This window comes from Xenopus laevis, chromosome 2S (assembly GCF_017654675.1).
Source record: "Xenopus laevis strain J_2021 chromosome 2S, Xenopus_laevis_v10.1, whole genome shotgun sequence".
Taxonomy (NCBI): domain Eukaryota; kingdom Metazoa; phylum Chordata; class Amphibia; order Anura; family Pipidae; genus Xenopus; species Xenopus laevis.
Window position 1 is genome coordinate 95,486,052 of NC_054374.1, and position 22,291 is coordinate 95,508,342.

The window sequence follows — 22,291 nt, forward strand, 5'->3', positions numbered from 1 at the left end:
CTATACATTTTCTTTCTTTTTGGCTAAAAAGAGGGCAGCTACAGAGGTTGCTTCTTGATATCATTACTCTGGAAGCATCCAGAGGTCAAATATAAAAACCCCACAGACAATGTGGATTACTAGTTGATGTGCAAAGTAGCAAAATATAAAGAGCTAATGTAATAAATGTTTACTACAACTGGGCAATGTTAGGATATTTTATTAATTTACCCAGCAGGGCATGCACTCAACCATCTGCACTCAACCATCTGGTAATTAACAGTGTCTATTTTGTAAAGCTGAACTTTATCAGGGATGCAATATCTACATAATATAAGGGGATGCAATAACAAGCCCAACACACACTAGTATTAACAGAAATGTCTGATCTCTTTGCCCTTGTCAAACTAAAAATACATATGTGAATATTATACATCAACAGCATCATAGAAAAAGCTAATTACTATAAGTATTGAAGATGTGCAAAGACATTGACAGGTCATATAAATAAACATATTATATTTAGTAAACAATTACAGCCTACACAAAACAAATGGTGGGACTATAAGCAACATGTTGTCTACTTATGGCAAAACCCTTTGAATCTGGCAGTGCTCTGTATCCTGTAAATTTTCATAAAGATGGAAGTTTAAATGTCACAGTACTCATTAAGCCATTTCTCATTAAATACATATTAAGCCATTCCAGTTGCATTGACTACAGTACCTACAGTATATAAAGAACTGTGCTTCCCTTTGAAGAGTCTGTGAACCTGGCCCTACAACTTATGAAGTTCTCCCTATTGTTCTGTCCATTTAGAGCAAAAAAAGTGTTAAAGGGTCCATTATCTAGCTTGTTACCATAACATTAAGAGGGAAGTAACAAAAAAATGAGGTCAATATATGCAAAAAGGCAAGCTATCCAAAAGACAACAAATATGTTTGCCTTTCCTTACACAGACTTTCATAGAAAGTTTCAGCTTATACTATTCCTTTAACTGAATCTGACAGCAAGAGAAGTGACAAAATCCAACAGGCTGACAGCAAGAACAGTGACACAAACTTGACACATTGAACCAATGCATACTCCCACAGAGGTCATCACTTTTATCTTCAATCCATTATATAGACAACCTCCAGTTGATGCCAGCTTTACACAAAGCTATTATAGAAGAAGTACGAGCAAAGAGTGCCCAGCCATAGAACCCACTGCGAGCATAACAGTTTTCTCCCTTTGGGATTTAACAGCAGAGGATTTGTATCTGTCTATGTTTTGTAAAGACAGTTAAGTGGCTGACAACCAGTCACTTTTTTAATTACGGGAACAAAAAAAAATGGCAACATTCCTTCACTGCAGAGATGACAGCCATAAAGACAATCTCATGAGATCAATTTCATAAGTCCGAAAGCCATAAGCATTGTTCTCTCAACAACATAAAAAACAGTGATTTCATTTCAGCATGCAGTTTGGGATACTGATTCTCAAGTGCATATTTTCATATATTGTATTTCTTTTGCAAGTGAATTTTTTAAACAGTTTGCAAAAATTCAATTGTGGAACAATGTTCGATTTGACAGCTTTGAAGCCTTCACCATCAGACCAGACAGAAACAGGTAAATAGAAAACAAAAATGCACTGCCCAACTGATTTTCAAAGATTAGAACAATCTGCATTTTTTAATTGGGAAATACTAGAAGAAGAATATATATATATATATATATATATATATATATATATATATATATATATATATATATATATATATATATATATATATATATATTGTACATGCCTTTAAACTTGCTTTTAAACTGGGCTTCCAAGAAGAGAAATAACCAGTCTCCCCAAATTCCCCATACCTGTATTTTAGACAGCTCCTGGCCCTTCATGGGGATGCAACCTCACAGTTTGTTAAAACTTGTGTAAAAGTCCTGTTGAATCTGAAGGCTTCAGGACATGGTCGTGTAAATGGGTGTAGTCTGATTTTATTAAAGGTATAGGCAAAACTAAAGTAACTATTCACAAGACAGAGTAGTATGAAAGGCACATCGCCTTAGAAAGAGAATATAAAAGATGTGTAGAATATGCAATCCTCAATTAACACCATGCACAGCTAACAAAAGCAATATTATCCATTAATATTATATGCCTCATCTAAAGTGTGCTATTCTGCCAAGCTGCTAAGCATTATCCCGACATACGGAAGTCAGTTCCCCCGCTGATGAACAGAAAGGCAGTAAATTCATTTCCAAAATAAAAACAAAACATTTCTGTGTTGATAAGAAATCAAAGTGTGTTGTCACATGGAAATGTTAATCAAAAGGCCCACTACCTATCACCCATGGCAAGATAGTCATTTTTTACATTGCTACATTGCTTATTGCATATGCCACAGTCCATACAGTAAGGAAAAAAGCGAGAATGTAACTCTACAAGCAGTCAATAACAAGAACAATATGCTCCATGATTCTTGGTCTAACCAAGTGTCTTTAGGATATTGAACAACAGGTGCCAACAATGCTATGCAATAATGTTAGAAAAAAAGAACCTCCAGTGGCCAAAACGGGTCAATTTCCTTTAGTAGATAGATAGGAAGTGTATTTCACCAAGATTTCTTAATCACACAATGACTTATCTAGTTAAGAAATAGCACAGTTTTGGCACATGGGAGCCATGTCTTTTGTATTTATATGATTGATGCCGACTTCTGTATCAGCGTGGACGTACAGTATATATATACCAAACAACCACATCACAATAAAGTAAAAATTGGCCATTATGGCGAGGAGTACATCAACAAGCCAAAAGAATATAGATGATATCATTATAATACACAGAAGTAATGAATATCCTATAAATGATATCCTTATAAGCAGCTCATTTCTGTCAAATGACTCACTAAAACTTGTGTATTATAATAAATAAAATATCCCTTGTTTCAAAATATGAGGATATTAGAAGTTACCTCGGAGTTTCATGACCTGTATAAAAGCACGAGGCTGAAGGCCATGGAACTCCTCAGTGACTTATAATATCCTTATATTTTACAACAGGGGGTAATTTATTCACTATATAAATGGCTCTTAGTAAGGTCGTCAGTTATAAACTGAGCTTAGTGATGTAATTTTATCACATGACTCACTAAAACTTATGTATTACAGGTATGGGACCTGTTATCCATAATGCGCAGGACTTGGGGGTTTCCGGATAATAGATCTTTCCATAATTTGGATCTTCGTACCTTAAGCCTACTAGAAAATCATATAAACATGAAATAAACCCAATAGGCCATTTTTGCTTAATTTTATCATAGGTTGGATTAAGTACAAGGTACTGTTTTATTATTAAATCATTTTTAAAAACTTACATTATTTAGATAAAATGGAGTCTATGGGAGACAGCCTTTTTGTAATTTGGAACCTTCTGGATAATGGGTTTCCAGAAAATGGATCCCATACCTGTATAATCAATAAATTACCCCTTGCTGCAAAATATGAGGACATTAGAAGTAACCATGAATATTTGAAGTATTTATTAGAAGTAAACATTACCAAATAAAAGCATGGTCATGAAACTCCTCGTGACTTATAAGGGGTCTTTACCTAATTTGGATCTCCATACTTTTAGGGCGTTATTTATTAAAGTCCTATCTTTTCTGGTCGGAGTTTTAAAGGGAAAAACACATTTTTTTCGGGCCAAATAAACTAAAAATTTTCACAAATTAATTAAATCTCGATGCTGCTAAAAGTCTGAATTAAAAACGACTCCATCTCAAACCTGCTGAGGTCATGTAGAAGTCAATGGCAGATGTCCTATTTTTAATTGAAAAATATCATGATATGAGATAATCTGAATAATTTGTGTTTTTTGGGGAGATAATACGAAAAAAAAGAGTTTTCAGGCGTCAAATCCGAAAAAATTGCACAGTTCTGATTTCCACCCCCTCCCCCATTAATTTATTGATAAATCTACTAAAAATGTGCACAGGAGTTTGGTCAAAGTTAGATGTTAAGAAAATTGTGAGAAATTTTCAGATTTTAGTAAATAACCCCCTTTTAGTCTTCTAAAAGAAATCACCTAAAACCAATAGGATTGGTTTGCCTTCAATAAGTATTAATTATATCTTAAGTAAGATCAAGTACAAGGTATTGTTTTTAAAAGCTTTTAAAATTGTGAATTTATTTGATTAAAATGCAGTCTATGGGTAACGGCCTTCCTATAATTCAGAATTAAATGGATAACGGATAACGGGTATAAGATTACCGATATCATACCTGAATAAATGATATTACAGCTGCATGGTTTTACCTTTATTTGCGAGGGAGTAAAGGGAGATTTATTGTAATAGGAACACATGTACTAGGATGTAGATGCATACTTTTTTCCATTCATGGTAGTGAAAGAAAACAATAGCCATTTTTCATTATTTTTGTAATTTCATTTGCATTATTGCGTATCTGTATGACCTCTTTCACACATGGGTTTATGGCAGTCTGGAAACTGGCATGAAACTTGAGAAGCCCTGCTACACTCCTCTGACTACCCTTCTCTACTTCAAAGGGGCATAGTTACTATACTGTGTAAAATTAAATTCGCCCAAAAAAACGGAGTTAAAAGCTGTGTAAAATAAATGGCGAAAGTGTGTGTAATCTTACGCCATGTGAACAACCGCTTTTATGCCGTTATTTTACATTGTTTCCAGCAAAAGCCACATAAGAAAAAGCGCAAAGAAATTTGACGCTGTTTTTTTACACGGCGTTATATTGTGTATTATTCCAACGTTTTTTTACACAGCATAATAAATATGCCCCCAAGTGTCCCCACACCCCATTAGGCAGATGCAGAAATCCCTTTGCCTCTTCCAATCACACAAGGGATACTGTAGGTTACAAGGGGTTCTCTTAGGGGAAAATAGCTATGCAGGCAAGTGGGCATAAGAAGACTTTAATCCTTCATGTGGGATTGTAAGTGAAAAAATGTATTTCAATTTCTTAAAATGTTTAAAGAAAGTTTCCGGTAATTTTCCTTTAACCCATTACTCAAATCTTCCACCTCAAAACATTTCTTAATCACAATTACAACGCAAGCACACTTACCCAGCATTCCCATCCCTAGCATGAACGCATCCATGGTGTAGGGAAGACCCCTTGCTCGTCCTCTCGTACCAGGAGGAAACATGACTTCCTTAGGCTGTGCTTTCTTACATTCAACCTATTGAGTGAAGACAAGCAATATGAGATGCAAATGAATTCCATTCAAATGTCACATAACAATACCAAAGGCAAGAGCAAAGAAAATGTGCATTATATATTTAGCTTCTTTTTCTTGTGAACTTTAAAAATATAGGGCATTTGGCTGAGCAGATTACTGAACACTACTTTTGTATTAGGTCAAACAATCTGCCACTGGTCATATTACAGAGTGTGGGTGGATGGGGAGGAAGGAGGAAAAGCTTTAGAAAAAAAAAATGACTAGACCAGCAGACAGAGACATAGTATTTGAACTTCTTTGTGCTGGAAGCTACTGTCAATTACACAAAATATAAACACTGATCCAACCTGGACATTTAAAGAGATCATCTGAACATAAAATTACCCTTTTCCATCCCTGCACATTCTTTTACTGTCTATTACTCTGCTATGAATCATATTAGTCCACAATGTTGTAGTGAATTTATCACTGGTCTTCAGACAGGATCTATGAACAATGCAGTCAAATTTTTTTGTTATAATTATAAGTAGACTCTCAGACATAAAGCACAGCAAAAACGCTGCTTGTGAAATAAGGGTGGGAGAACCGTTATACAGGTATGGGATCCGAAAACCATTTATCCAGAAAGCGCCAAATTACGGAATGGCTGTCTCCCATAGACTCCATTTTATCCAAATCATCCAAATTTCAAAAAATTGTTTCCCTTTTCTCTGTTATAATAAAACAGTACCTTGTACTTGATACAAACTAAGATATAATTAATCCTTATTGGAAGCAAACCCAGCCTATTGGGTTTATTTAATGTTTCAAGGATTTTCTAGTACACTTAGGGGCAAATTTACTTAAGGTCGAATATCGAGGGTTAATTAACCCTCGATATTCGACTGTCAAAGTAAAATCCTTCGACTTCGAATGTCGAAGGATTTAGCGCTATTCGATCGATCGAACGATTGAACGAAAAATTGTTTGATCGAACAATTAAATCCATTTTAATCCATCGATCGAACGATTTTTGTTCGACCAAAAAAAGTTAGCAAAGCCTATGGGGACCTTCCCCATAGGCTAACATTGACTTCGGTAGCTTTTAGGTGGCGAACTAGGGGGTCGAAGCTTTTTCTTAAAGAGACAGTACTTCGACTTTCGAATGGTCGAATAGTTGAACGATTTTTACTTCGAAGGTCGAAGTAGCCCATTCGATGGTCGAAGTAGCCAAAAAAAAACATTCGAAATTCGAAGTTTTTTTCCTCTATTCCTTCACTCGAGCTAAGTAAATGGGCCCCTTAGAGATACATTTATCAAGGGTCAAATTTCCAATTCATGTGAGTTTTCTAAAACTTAAAACTGAATTTTCTCAGTTTGGACGAATTGAATCGATCCAAAAACTCAAATCGAATTCTATTCGAATTAGAAAAACTTGAATCTAATTAAAAAACCTCACTTCGAGTTTTTTTTCTCCAAAAAAAATTTGAATGTCAGGAAGGCTGCAAACACCACCAAATTGATCCCTGGACCTTTCCCATTGAAAAAGGTCCAGGGCAGGTTTAAGGTGGCGAATAGTCGAATTTGAGTTCTTAAAGGGCCATAGTCTTGAGGTTCGAATTCAAATTAAAACTCAAATAAAGTTTGGATAATTCACAATTCGAATTTGAGAGTTTTGACCAAAAAAAATATCTGCCCCTTAAGGTATGAAGATCCAAATTATGGAAAGATGCATTCTCTGGAAGACCCCAGGTACCAAGCATTCTGGATAACAGGTCCCGTACCTGTACTATGCAAGCACAACTGTTAAGGGGTCATTCTGTATGTTGGGTCCCTTAGTTCTCATTCAAAAGACACTTTTATCCAGTGTCTGGTTGCACTCCGCACCTCATGCTGGAAAATAAATATGGTTCAAGTTGCTGAGCAGAGCACTGGTGGGTACAAGGCAACCATGTCCTTACTGCCTGCCATAGGAAACTAGTGCCTTGTTGTGCGATGCACCAGTCAGCTTTGAATAACCCACAATTTGGGGAACAGATAGGGATGGGTGGGAAGTCTGAATGATGCAGAAGTTGGGGGTAGTTATTTAATTAAATATAACATTTACAGTCTTAAAAAAAAATGATTACTCTATTAAGGGCCTCAAGACATTTGAATTTAAAATTGTTAAAATAATATTTTCAGAAACCAATAAAACACGGAGCGATTTTAATTCCAGGCAGAGGGAGGAATTTGTGTTTTAATTTATGGATTAATTCATCTCTCACTAGATAATGGATTATCGCTGACTCTGTGGACTCCAAGGAGATGGTGGAAATCAGCTTTTCCTCCATCGAAATAGTGTAAGTCTTGTAGACACAGCAAGTGTGGGCTTATTTCCAGAACTGGATTAGTTAAAATAACATTTTCATGTTACTCTGCCTTTTTTGGCTGGTTAGCTGGGAAGCAGGGAATATTCTTTGTACCTGCTATTATACAAGAATGAAAAGGACCATGAAATAAATCCCTGACATTGAGAACATTTTCTTATCCCAGTTCACCATAATTTGGGTCTGAATGTCACCTTATAACAAGGCAATTACTGACTAGTGATCATTAACAAGTCATCCCTATTCAAAGTGTCTTTAGAAATAATATGCCCCATCAAAAGACAGAGCAGCACAGAATAACACTGATCTGCATTCCATTGTATTCTTTCATTTAGATGAATGAAAAAAAGACTTTTGCTACAAAAGTCCCAGTGAAAAGCCTAAAAACTAAAGCATACTACACAAATCAAATGCTACGGATGGCAAGTAGTGTTGTATTTATATTACAATGCCATAAAACATTCTAATAAAGATACAAATATATATGGACAATGTCACTGTACTAAGATGCTTTAAGATTTCTGAAGCTCCTAAATTCTGCAATAGAAACGTAGTCGCAATACACAAGTGCCACAATGGAAGTACACAGCAGTAACTTTACCTTTCTTTACTGATAATAACACTATTATCAATATGAATGCATGCAAATGTTTATTCCTGCATAAATAACTAAGAAAAAGAAAGTGTAAGGATGCAGCTTATGTTGATACTGAAACTAGTTTATAACTGAAACCCTAGGAAGAATAGATGGCCCTGTACAACACTGACTGATACACAGTTTCAGTATAGTACACGTTTCTTAAAAATGTACTTAGAGGTTTAAAAGTGTCGTTAAATGACTGTGCTTCTAGTAATACCACCCTAAATAGATGCGTGCCATTCTTACTCTATGTTATGTATACACAACTGAACTTGTGTAAATATTATAAAGGTTTTCCTTTAACAAGCTAATACTAAGGGGCACATTTACTATTAGTCGAATATCAAGGGTTAATTAACCCTCGATATTCGACCATCGAAGTAAAATCCTTCGACTTCGAATATCGAAGTAGAAGGATTCACCAAATTTAATTCAATCGATCGAGCAAAGGAAAAATCGTTCAATCGAACGATTAAATCCTTCGAAGGATTTTAATCCATCGATCGAGCGATTTTTCATCGATCAGAAATTGCTAGGAAAGCCTATGGGGAAGGTCCCCATAGGCTAACATTGGTGCTCGGTAGATTTTAGGTGGCGAAGTAGGTAGTCGAAGTTTTTTTTTAAAGAGACAGTACTTCGACTATCGAATAGTCCAACAATTTTTAGTTCGAATCGTTCGATTCGAAGTCGTAGTCGAAGGTCGAAGTAGCCAATTCGATGGTCGAAGTAGCCAAAAAAAACTTCGAAATTTGAAGTATTTTTCATTCTAATCCTTCACTCGAGCTTAGTAAATGTGCCCCTAAGTGAATATTTGTGGGTATTAGTGATGTGTGGGCCGGTCTAAAGCCTGAGGGACCCGATGGTCAGGTGGGTTCGGGTTTACTTGTGCACAATCTTCATAGGCAGTAGGCAGGTCCAGACTGAACTTCACCATATGCCCATCCCACCCATGACTTAACTGTGTCTGCAGTGGTGGTCTTTTAGAGTTTCACACCAGCACCCTTTCCTGACATCAGAGAGGGGCTAGTCGGGTGTAGGTGTATAAATACCAGTGTTCGCCAGGTTATTGTCAGATGCTGGTGCTGAACAGGTGGGTTAAGGTCAGATGCTGGTCATCTTTTTGTTGACCTGCACATCACTAGTGGGTATGCATTTATCATCAGAGGATTCAAGCAAATAATTTTTCCCTTGTGGATTTAATCTTGGGACTATTTTTATATTTGTAGATATCCTCCTAGATGAATATCCAAGTACCTCCCTATCATTATGGATGTGCTTTTCTATTCTTATCTTCTCACATAATTACTGTGGGTTCACTGTTTCAACCCCTCATGCAGGAGGCAGCAAGCGAGAGGAACAGAACATTGGACACTTCTTTCCCTTTCACAATTTCATTGTTCCATACATCCCAATAATTTGAAAATAGAAAGAGGGACAAAAAGAATTGCCGCTCGCGGTGTGGCGAACATTTTTTGGCCATGCCCATTTTATGGCCACACCCCCTAATTAGCATGCCCATTTTACAAAATTTGACAGGTTATTGGGGGGGTTTTAGGGTCAGGTTTTATGTATTATAACAGTTTTGCTAATAAAGGTGAATTACCCTTTAAGCTGCAAGTCACAGTTTCCCCAAGAGACCTGCTTATCTTAAATAGTTACAATTGTATGTTTGCTTATCTTAAATTGTAACAAATTTATCTGAGTGCACCTGCCACATACTCTGGGCTCTCTGCCAAAAGCCAGTTAGGTTGAAGAAACTTTGTATCTGGTTCAGTGCAGGAGATCAAAGAGAAAATCGGGACATTTCACTAACAACTACACCTTATGTGACATCCCAGTAGCCAACACACTACAAAAAATGGCATCAGGCTTTTAATCTTACTAGATCCAGAAACACCATTCCAAAATGCAGAAATCCAATCAAATAATCAGTAACTCATCGGACAAATGCTCTGAAATTACGGAAAAACTCCTTATCCGGATATGCCCAGGTACCAAGCATTCCGGATAACAGACCCCATACCCGTACTGATATAAGTTGAGCTTTTATAATGGTATAAGCAACACTGTCTGATTATTGCACAAAATGAAAAACACACTGTATAGTATAGTGTGTCTAAACCATTCTTTTCCTAATACCCCTATCAGTGACAGTCTATTCATTGTCTTATGGATACCCGCTGCCTGTTACCAAGCAACCGCATCAAAAGAAATCTCAGGTTTATACAATCTTCATTTAGGGAGCGGAGGTTAACTCACTGTAATGCGATGATTTAAAACAAACACACCTACCCTTTGCTTTCTATTGCTCTGGTATAAAACCCAGAGGTAATAAAAGAGAGAAAGAAAGCACAAAACCATTTTACTGACGTCTCACACATCCTGACGTGCGAAATATATCCTTTGATACATTTCTCAGAACACCTCCGTATTTCACAATATTTGTCATGTTGTTACTGTTTGGTTGAAATCATTTGACAGTAATGTGGGAAGGAAGAGACAGAGCAAAAGAACAAAGTGGAACGATATGAGTGAAGTTTGGATTTATCTAGAGGAGGGAAAGGGAAAGAAATTCTTCAGCCGGGCCTAGATACAATGCGTCTTCCGAAGATGTAACACACAAATGGAGCTCCAAAGAATGCAACATTTTGTAGCAAAGGGGCTATTTAGTCGACTGAACCTTCTGCCAAAAGCCTCAAACATAACCAGATCACTAGAATCATGAAAAATTATGCAAAGTAATGAGAGAAAAGAAGTCTGGAAAAAATGTCAGTATACTGTGTGTTGCTAGCAGGATCAGCCTAGTCTATGCAAGAAAGAAGAATGGTGTTTTAGGGGAAAGAAATCTTTTCCCAGACATTTTAAGTGAAAATGTTCACGTGCAGGCTGTATCTGTGCCCCACTCTCCTGAGCACACCAGTGAAACATCAGAAACAACTGCCAGGCTCATTTGGGAATACAGTGAAACCTCAATTTTATGTCCCCTGATTTTAAGTAACTGGCATTTTGTTGTGCTTCAAGAGGTAAAGCACCTTCTGCTGATTAAAAGAGGGATATAAAAAATCACTATGTGGCCTATGACTATAGAAAACATATCTCACTCTTAAACTACCCTTTCAAATTGTTCTAGATATCTGTAATGTTAACAAATTTGAAACACCTTTCATCTGCCAATGGAGAAATATATATTTTGCCCTAATATGAACGCAAGGCAGAAATATAGACAGATCTGAAATGTATCAGTTGTATGTCTTATTAATAGAAAAGTCTTTGGGGTCTTTGGATAAAAAAAAACTTACATTAATTCTGGTCATGTGCTTTATAGGACTATAACGGTCAAATCATGGGGACCTTGAGCATTTTACAGGAGTCGATTAAGGGTTCAGATTTTTCACATGTATACTATATATAGGTAGGCTTGTTGTTTTTTACAATAAACGTTTTGTACTACATTTAATTTTATACATTTAATTTTATGACAGTACAAGTAGATGGGATTTGATGTAAATGAATGATGGCCTTAATTATTATTAAAATAAAAAAAATATAAGGAGGTCTGTGGAGTTTAGGCCCCCATTTGGCCTGTGGGTCTCCGACTGAACAATCACCATGATAACTAATTCCTACAATGCTATTTTCAGGGCAGTGTATCCATTCATCGAGAAATTTTGGAAAACAAGATTCTTAATATCACAAAGACCTCTGTCCCACTTCTCCAATCCTTTCATTCCACACGTTTAGGATAATAATACAATCTCTTCTGGTTGCCTCAACAATTAAAAAGAAAATGCAATTTGGATTTGCGCTGTCAGAAACCCAGTAATTAGCTTCTGCAACCACATAACAGGCGATTGCTGATATCACAGAGACAAGCGTCATTTAGGATTTTCACAGCATACGAAACCAGACACAAAACATTTATAAACAGACGACACATGTCAACGGAGAAAAATCCAGAATCTGAAATAGCATGCAAAATAATTGTGTGACATACTGTGCTTCCATTGCTAATCTCCTCATTACAGAAAGAGGGGAGCAGGAGTCAGCTAATGATCATATGAACCTATGGCTGGGAAAATCTGTACATCAATAAATATGCTTACATTTTAGATTATACAGTAAATGTACTTAGCCTATATGCACTCTTAGGGGCCTCAGTGGATTACTTTAGGGTTGGGGCAGACGGGCAGATTCGGGGGGGGGTTAGTCGCCTGGCAACTAATCGCCTCTTCTGCGGGGCGACAATCTCCCCAAACTGCCTTCCGCCTGCTCAAATGAAGAATCGCCTGCGCTAATGCACTCGCGGCGCTTCGATTTCTGAAGTCGTCTGAAGTTTTCTCGTGAGGCAACTTCGGGCGACTTCGGAAATCGAAGCCCAGCGAGTGCATTAGCGCAGGCGATTCTTCATTCCAGCAGGCGGAAGGCAGTTCAGGGAGATTGTCGTCCCGCAGAAGAGGCGATTAGTTGCCAGGCAGCTAAATCTCCCCAAATCTGCCGGTCTGCCCCAACCCTTATACAACTTACACAGTATTATCTTACTAAAAGGGCCTCCATACACATCTTTAAACCTTCAAGTGTATCTGCCAATACAGCTTTTCATGTAGAGGATTATGGCAATTGAGTGTTTTGTCAGTCACAGGAAATTACACTCCCTGTGGACGACAAAAGTATGCCAGAATTGCGGATCATGGGAATTGAGTGTTGCAAACCAGTCAACTTGTGCCATGACATGAAAATGTCAATATTTTAATTTTAATATGAAACGCTGAGTCCCCTAGAAATACTGTATATGTTTGTAAATAAGTTCATTGGGGCCTATTCAAAGCCAATCCTAGTGTAAGAAATTGCCATCTTGATTTTGTTATTTAATATGAAAGCGGTTGTTCAGGGAACTTACATGAAGCCCTGATTATCATAACAAAGGTTTTCCTGTGACTACTAAGGTCTATGTTTGCTGTGGGGACCATAAAACTGATTGTGTATGTGAGAAAACTTGCTCAACAGGATGTAGGCAAGTTGGGGGTTTATCACAGCATCTTAGCAATTGGGAGGGTTTCTGTGGGGGCAGGTGAGAACCCAGGATAAAGGAACACTGGACAAATGTGAGGGGAAGCTGGGCAGCAGAGAGGGAGCTGGGCAGCTGAGAGGAGGCAGCTAGAGAGCTGGAGAAGCCAGAGGAGCCTGGGACAAGACATGTGAGGAATGAAGACCAGAGGGGAAGGCAGAGATGAAGCCGAACTCTATTCCCCTGCCTTTTTGGTAACAACAATGTAGACTTGTGTAATGTGTAACTGTAAATATTGTAATTTTTGTTTAGTCTTAGTGTAATCATTTATGTAGAACAATCAATTGATTTATTTTACAATACATCACTTTACTATACGCTCATTGGTGTGGATTCATTGTCTGCTTGCTCAAAAGAACCAGAAACCCTAGTAAGTGGGTTGAGGTATATTATTATAATATTATTAATATTGATATAATTTATGTTAATATTGATATAATATATATAGAAACTTATACTAGGATTTTTAGCACTCAAGGAATGGGTGCCCCCCATTGCCTCTGCTTCCGACTGCTAAATCCAACCCTTGGCCTAGACAGAAAAGGGAAGAAGGGTATGTATGCCAAAATAAGTTGTCCTGAAATAAATTATATAGTCTGAGCATAGACTTTAATGTGAATAACTAGACCAACAATCATTATGGGTTAAATAGGAGTGTTTAACACTGCACTATTGCATAGGGACTGCTATACAGAAAAGTGAATGTATTTATGGTTTGTTAATAGTTTATTATACAAAGAAAAATAATATTATTTTGTAAGATCCCTATGTTCACTAAATCACTGCGAATATGTGAAAGAGTCTACAAGCTACCTAGTCCAGAGGAATGAAATAAGACATTACTAATATTAAGGTTCCCATAGTCTGAAACTGATCATCCTGTGTTTAGGGTTGCTACCTGGCCAGTATATTATCAGCCTGGCTGGTAAAAATGATGGTTGATCCCAATGTTATTAATTGGGAAAAAAGATAAATATATAGGTAGGCCGGTATTTTTTTCCAGAAAAGGTGGCAACCCTACCTGTGTTCTGTAGCCGTCAGGAAATGTCAGCAGCAGGTCAGAGGCCACAATCTGCAGACCCTGCCCCAATATATTTAAAAATATCACAGATATAGTACAGTGCAACAATTTTAATGTGTAACGAGTACCAGTAATAGCATAGAGAACCAACAAAGTCATTATACTGTCAATCAAAATCTCAAAGCCAAAGGAAGCTTAAAGCACTAACTAGTAAACCACAGCTCTGTAACTCCGGCTCTATTACTTACAAGACAAAATGTCAGTCACACTGCAGTGAACCACAACCACAGCTTTATCTGTCGAAAAATCTACCATGAATGAGCCCTGTCTTACAAATCTATGGTACGCAGAGGGACTAGCTGTGAGATTCAGGGTCTCTCAGCAGAACAGATTTAAGATGAGGAGAAGACAGCTAAATTAAAAAACAGAACTAAATTAGCAAGGAAAAAAGCAAAACTGGTACACAGCTGTTCTAAAATTGGATGTACCAGAATCATAAGTTAATTATCTACCATTATACCATTAGGCATTAGGCCAATTAGATTTAAAATGTCACCACCTACTGGCATTATTAGCAATAGAAGTAGTGATAGTGCCCCCTATGATATAGGAATAATTTCTAGTAATTTGTATGCCCTTACAAGAGGGACTGGTTAATGAACCTACCTAACAAGTACTGTGTTTTGCTTTGAATGACTTTTAACTATTTATGGACTTAATACAAGTACCCTGTTGTGGCTGCACTGTGGATCCCCTATTCTAGAGACATTACACTCCAACCCTCTTTGGTATTCAATTCACTACAGTCAGTATATTAACTAATATTCTTAAAATAAAAACCCTAATGAAGACCAATAGAAGCTTTCAAACAGACAACTACTCAGATAAACGTGCTAACCAGTTTAATGTTCAACGGCCTAATGGGGTAAACTTTGTTGTAGTTTTGTTATGTTTTGGGTAGCCGAGGATGAGGAGAGTATAAAAATTCCGCCAACATGGACAACGTAATGGCGAATCCACAGAACAATTTGTAGCAGCTTTGAGAGAGCTGGTTGTTACCTGTGAGTTTGGGAATCTAACAGATGAAATGCTAAGAGACCAAATAGTGGGAAAAAAAACCTCATCCTCGGCTACCCAAAACATAACAAGTTTATTGCCAGCAGAATCAAAAAGCAAAGGAGATTTTTTTTTCATAATGTTTTCATATCCCTATCATAAGCAAAGCAAGTTATTCTTAGATCCAGCAGCTGAATTCTCATACACTTTGGACTTGGACCACAGGAATACCATTATAACCAGTGTTACCTGTAATAAGTACAGCTTTCATCTGTAGCAATTCCAGAAATATAAGATATGCATTATGCAACATATTTATTCTTCATAGACTGTTGTCATGTGATTAAATGTCATGGAAAGACAAACAGTGTAAAATTTGGGACTATAGCACAGTCACAAAAAGCTTGGATTATGAGGAAATGTACATACTGTATGTGTAGATATACTGTATATGTCACTTTCTGTTTGTTTGCCTTGAAACAGGGTTCAATTCAATTGCAAAAATTTACACAAACAAGACAGCAAGTCATATGAAAATGTATATTATCAGGAATATCAGACCTAAAATAACTGTTTCTTTGGTAATTGCTTTTATTTTGTCTTCATTTGAGTGTTTAATTCAGAATTGCCAAACTCCAGCTAGGTTTTCCAGTTGACAGATGGAAGTGACAGATCTTTACAGCCTTGGGTTCTCACAAGGAACGGCTGCACTTGACGGTGTGCTATCTGCCTCAAAAGGCAGCAATATCTCGAAAACCTCTTGTGGCACTTAGTGCAAGTGCCAAACAAACAACTTTACAAATCTCCGATGTCTTGTCAGAGACTGAATGTCTCACTGTGTATGACTTGTCTTTCCTCAGAAAGTGTAAATTAAAGGGCTTTGTTTATACTAAGCTTCTCGAGCCAGACTCTCCCAATAGGACATTAACAGCATATTTGCCTTCTGCTACAGAACTAGTCAATTCTTTCAGCCTCCTAAAAGCAAGTGACATTGGATACCAGAAATCCTAATTTTTCTTATTGCTTGCGACCTGAGAGGAATTAATTCAGTAACCATGGATGTCAAGATTGCTCAGTTCAAACCTATGCACCATCATGGTAACTATATCCTTGTACAAGGTAGTTCACTAAAGCCTGGGAAAAAAATCCTGGTGGCACATATTTATAGATGTCTACTAAGTGATAAATTCCCCTAGCTGGTTGTAATTTAGGATTGCTGTATACCTCAAAGGTAAAAACCATTGAGGGAGAAAGAAACAGACAAATAATATAGCATAGTACAAATGAGTAAAATGTCCACATATACTCTAAAAGTTGTGCTAAATTCACACCCAAATTTTTTGTTGCATGCCACCTTAATACATATGCATTCTGTGGAATACAATCCCCTATAAACAAAGGGTATTGAAAAGTAGAAATTGCACCCGTGGTGTCTAGCTGTAGTTCCGCAAGAGCCCACAATCCAATTTCCTAGTGAGTTTAGCAGGTGATCATACTTACAAGAAGTAAGTTAAAAAAAGGCTTTAAGATTGGTAGGTGTCCTGGTTCACTTATAATCTTCTTGTATGCTTAGTGGGTATAATGAAGCAAAATGTGTGAAAGCATTTAAACAGCTGTGTTTTTAACAGGAAGCTCAGCTCTCAGCTCTCTGTATCTATATGCATGGTAACATAGTAAGTTAGGTTAAAAAAAGACACACGTCCATCCAACTTTTTTTTAACCTGCCTTACTGCCAGTTGATCCAGAGGAAGGCAAAGAAAACGCCATCTGAAGCCTCTCCAATTTGCCTCAGAGGGGGAAAAAAATTCTAATCGGATTAGTCCCTGGATCAACTTGTACTATGAGCTATATTCCATAAACCATGTTATTTCTTTTTCTTTAATTCCTGTGTACCACTGTCACTAGAATCTAAGCTTGTGACTAAACTGCATGAATCATTTCTGATTCACATAATACAGATTTTAAGTTATGCACCAATTTTTTACATTATTTTATTGATGAAACCTCCATACAACTGATATACATATACTAATATACAGTAGTGCTTTTAACAAGAGTAAATGATGGCTCGGTCCACCATTGCCCATTCTTCATTTCAACCAGAGTGTTCTACAGAAATATGGTCTTCAACTATGACTAGGTACTGGATGCCATTAAAGGGTTTCACCTTTGAATTAACTTTTAGTATGTTATAGAATGGCCAATTCTAAGCAACTTTTCAACTGGTCTTTATTGTTTATTTTTTTATAGTTTTTTTTATTTGCCTTTTTCTTTGGGTTCTTTTCAGCTTTCAAATGGGGGCCACTGACCCCATCTAAAAACAAATGATCTGTAAAGCTATACATTTATTGTTATTGCTAAGTTTAATAACTCTTCTTTCTATTCAGGTCCTCTCCTATTCATATCCCAGTCTCTTATTCAAATCAGTGCATGGTTGCTAGGCTAATTTGGACCCTAGCAACCAGATTGCTGAAACTACAAACTGGAGAGCTGCTGAATAAAAAGCTACAAAACCACGAATAATAAAAAAAGAAAACCAATTGCAAATTGTATTAGAATATCACTCTCTACATCATACTAAAAGTTAATTTGAAGGTGAACAAACCCTTTAAGGTACATAATTTTACAGGATCAAGTGCCATTCCATCCAGGCTGCAGTTCCCTATCGCCACTAGGCACAGCCAGAGTAATATCTACAAGTAAACCACTAATTCATCATCACTGAGAACTGTCATACATATACAGATATAGACAAGAAAGATACTATTCACCATTTTACACAACTTCATCTAAATTGGCTTATGAGCAGGTAGGGTATACCGCTACTAGAGTTACAACTCATATCTACCTCTAGTTAACTGTCACAGCTAAGGTTACATGTACATATGTATGTAGAGAAATAATGTTGTGTACATAAAGTATGATGTGACCTCATGCTTCTAATGAAACAAATATATATTTAAATAGGTGGCATATCCTCTTGTTCAACCTAAATGCAATGAATAGGGCTTGTATTTGGATACCTAAGTGGTCCTTTGATTCCCCAATCAGCTATGCCTCTCTTCCTGTGTCCATTGTAGTTCAAGGTTTGCCCAGTAGGTGGCAGAATTTAAAAGTTTAAACAGGAGAACACCCATGTGCTCAGGGCTCTATCCCTGGATCCCACCTTGTAGGGAGAAGGGTACAGGAGTGGGTCTGATCAGATGACAAGCCCCAAAGTAGGGACAGTTTTATTTAGTCTCAGAAGTTAATGTAATAATTGGCCTGGGAGTTAGAGGCAGGTATTTAGTGAGCACATTTCTGGCTCCAATAAGGAGAGTAGTTGGGGTTAGCACTCTTGTGGTAATCAAGCAGACAGGGACACGAGTGGGTGAGCTCAGGGGCAGGGAAAGTGCCAATGAGTGCTGGGGAACAACACCAAGACAGGCTGTACTACCCCTGAGAGGGATTGATCTGAGTTACTACTACTAAGTATACCAAGTCTGAAGGATTTCCACTATTTGCACTGAATTTCTTTGAAGATGCTATTGCCAGAAAGCCGTGATCAAGATTACTGCACTGTCCAATAAATAATTTTTAATTTACAGCAACCCCTGGACTGCTGTTATTTCCAAGTTGAGTAATCTGTGCACCAGGAAACACCCAGGATCCATCTTCGGGTAAGTTGTTTAAAGGGGCCACTACACACTGCTAGGAGTTTCAGGGAGTTGCCCATAGCTTCAGGGTGCCCAAGATACACTGGAAGCAAGTTACACTATTTCCACACATCTCAGGCCCACTCACGTGTGCTCTATATTTGAGGGCTTGATGAACTGTTAATTGAACTGAGAGGGAAAAAAAGGTGTAACAGCCGCTGCAGTGACGACATGATAGGAAAAAGGCATTGGGGCCTAGTCCATGCTGCAGCCTGAGTTCCATGCTGACTAAATTTTTACTGCCGCTGGAGAGGACTGACTGGAAAATTGAGAGCCAAACACTGAGCAGGCTCAGTGGACCAATCAGGGCAGAGGAATGCCTGGTGCCAAAAGAGACGTAGCAAGTCACACAAGAGTGGGCAAGTGACATGAAGATCCACCATCGGCACCACCCTGGGATAGGACCGTCCAGGGTTGGGTTTGAGCCAATCAGGACAAGCAGATTTGGTGCCAGCGAGCAGAGGCGGGACTGAGACAGTTTACATCACAGTGGCCATCTTAAGGTGCACTTCTCAGGCCCACCCACAGCTGTGCTACACATACTTTTTGGCTATTGTTTTAATCACAAAAAAAAATGGATTTGTCAGATAAGTATATTACCGGCAAACAGAGAAGCTATTCACAGAACTCAAGTTAAACAGGGGCTATACTGCCCCTATACACATGAAAATAACTGTGCTGTAAAGGAGAATTCAACCATTTAGCCAAAAAAAAAACCCTACCCCCCACCCCATGTAGACCATGTAGAAATTCACAAGCTAAAAACCTCTTGTGTCTGTTGTGGCAATAGCCTGCTAAAGGCTTTATACATCGCTCAGATGCCTTACAGATTTCTGGAAAGTACAAAGAAGCCAGGGCAGGCTTGAAGGCAAAACTCCATCACAGCTTTCTAAGAAGAAAATACAATTACATTGGTGGTAGAAACACCTGGCCCTGTAATAGCTGTGAAAGGTTTTTTTTTTTTGGCTTGAGCTGCTTTTCCGATTAAATGCCTTATTGACTTCAGCTGAAAAGTGAGAGCTGCATAATGGGCCTCGCTCTCATGCTCAATTCTCATAACACTCAACCTAGAGAAGTATACTATTTGTAATGATGAAAACATTTTAGGATAAAATTTTAGTAACACTCCAAATAAAATTATAATTAAATATGTAAGCAAGCTTGTGTGGGTGTGCAGGTCTCTGTGCACATGATAAATGTATCAGTTTTACTGTATTGGAGTATAAAGATGTATTTGTTGAGAAATATATATGAAATGTTTATGTTTTATACATTGCAGTTTTCAATTTCCTCTAAATACTTCCATTGGGCAAATCATTATTTCCTCCTATTTATGTAAACTCCAATGCCTGATTAAAGACATTCATATAACTTTGTTACATTTTTTGCAAATATAGCCACAATTTCCTCCAACGTAGGAGTCTTCCTTGCTACTAAAATATTCTAATTGTCCTATCTGACAGTATCCAGCTCTGCAGACTTTCAAATGCTCCTTTCAAATACTCCAGACTTTCAAAACAGCCACCTATTCAAGGACATCAACATGACACAGTCTGGCTACTTTGCAGATGGCAGATGCAATAATAAAGACACCCTTCTTGTGATTAATGGATATTTTCCCCTTCAGACGGTGGCTTAAAAATCAAAAGTATTTCATTCAAATCACATTTGCAATATGGTGGCATTAAAGAAAAATTTAAAGATAAATACCTGAACAACAAGCACTTGTGTCATCTTCAAGCATCAACATGCTGCTCCCTTATGTAGAGGGTCACTAACATAGGTCATGGCAAAATCACACACTAAAAGAGTTGCCACTTTTACTGTTATTTTCTATATTCTTATCTTATTGATATAATTTATCATTAAAGGCATACAGTCATGGGAAAAAAACATTTTTTCAAAATGAATCAGTTAATAGTGCTGCTCCAGCAGAATTCTGCACTGAATCTATTTCTCAAAAGAGCAAACAGGTTTTTTTATATTCAATTTTGAAATCTGACATAGGGCTAGACATATTGTCGATTTCCCAGCTGCCCCAAGTCATGTGACTTGTGCTCTGATAAACTTCAATCACTCTTTACTGCTGTACTGCAAGTTGGAGAGATATCACCCCCTCCCTCCTCCCCCATCAGCAGCCAAACAAAAGAACAATGAGAAGGTAACCAGATAACAGCTCCCTAACACAAGATAACAGCTGCCTGGTAGAAATGGATTTCAGTGCAGAAGTCTGCTGGAGCAGTACTATAAACTGGTGCGTTATGAAAAAAACATGTTTTCCATGACAGTATCCCTTTAAGCATCACTATTACAGGCCACAGTGGCCAGGGCAGTAAAGATAAGTACAGTTTGTATGTAACTAGTCTGGGATCTGGGGTTGGAGAGTCCCGCTAACACAGAAGCTGAAGGGTCATTATTATTATCATCATTAAAAAAGTGCCAACATATTCCCCAGTGCTGTACAATAAATGAGTGCATACATTGAACATACAGACTTGCAAGAAATAACCAATACAAAAGGTAAAGTCCCAAAGAGCTTACATTATTAAATGATGCAAAATGCACTGGTTTATATGCTGCCATATAATGGGATTTTGAATTACTAATCAGCCTTGTATTTTTTATATTTTTCATTGTATATACTCTATAGCCCAGAGCATGAGCATTATTGAAAGCTCAGATATTTACTGCTAAAGGGCTGTGGTGGCCTTGGGCTGATAGAGACTAATTCTTGTTGAGCTTTATTTTTCCTTTAAGCCCTATGCCTGAAGATGATCCTTCCACTCAAGCAGGACTCTCTCTGACTATTTTCTGTGACTGTTATATTTTAGAGTGTAATGGTATTGCATAAACCTCAATGAATGAATGGACCTTTTTAAAAGGAAAAATAAACTACAATATAATTATAATAATTCAACAGATACGGTGGATAAGGGATTCAGATCTGTTTGCACAAACGTGAAGATGTAAGATGCTGCTTTCTATGGAATTAGTCCTTCTGTTCCAGAGTAAAAACATCTTGCATTGTTTATTCAGCTTAACCCTTTTCTGGCCCGTCAGCCAGCAACGCTCTCTGCATCCATTTAGCAAAGATGGGCTTCAACTGCAACTCTAGCACCGTCTTCAATAACCAGCCTTGACAAGAGCAAGCCACGCGTCAGACAAACAGCATAGTAAGCAAACACACACCACAGCAAAATGGCAATGTCACACAGTAAATGCCAATGGACTGAATCTGCACAAATAACCCCCTACCAACAGTGAGCATTAAACCAA

At 37.6% G+C, this 22,291-nt stretch overlaps 1 protein-coding gene and 1 long non-coding RNA gene across 6 annotated transcripts in view; one reads left to right on the forward strand and one right to left on the reverse strand.

Annotated features, from left to right (window-relative positions):
• msi2.S (musashi RNA binding protein 2 S homeolog) overlaps positions 1-22,291 on the reverse strand; it is a 435,916-nt gene that overhangs the window by 92,329 nt on the left and 321,296 nt on the right. For all 5 annotated transcript variants that reach the window (XM_041583047.1, XM_041583046.1, XM_041583048.1 and 2 more), the window contains 1 exon segment: positions 5,076-5,190. In XM_041583047.1, the coding sequence (XP_041438981.1) occupies positions 5,076-5,190 (115 nt within the window).
• LOC121400639 lies at positions 13,137-19,757 on the forward strand. Its single transcript, XR_005965871.1, has 2 exons — positions 13,137-13,437; positions 18,908-19,757. It is a non-coding gene; the product is annotated as an uncharacterized LOC121400639 (long non-coding RNA).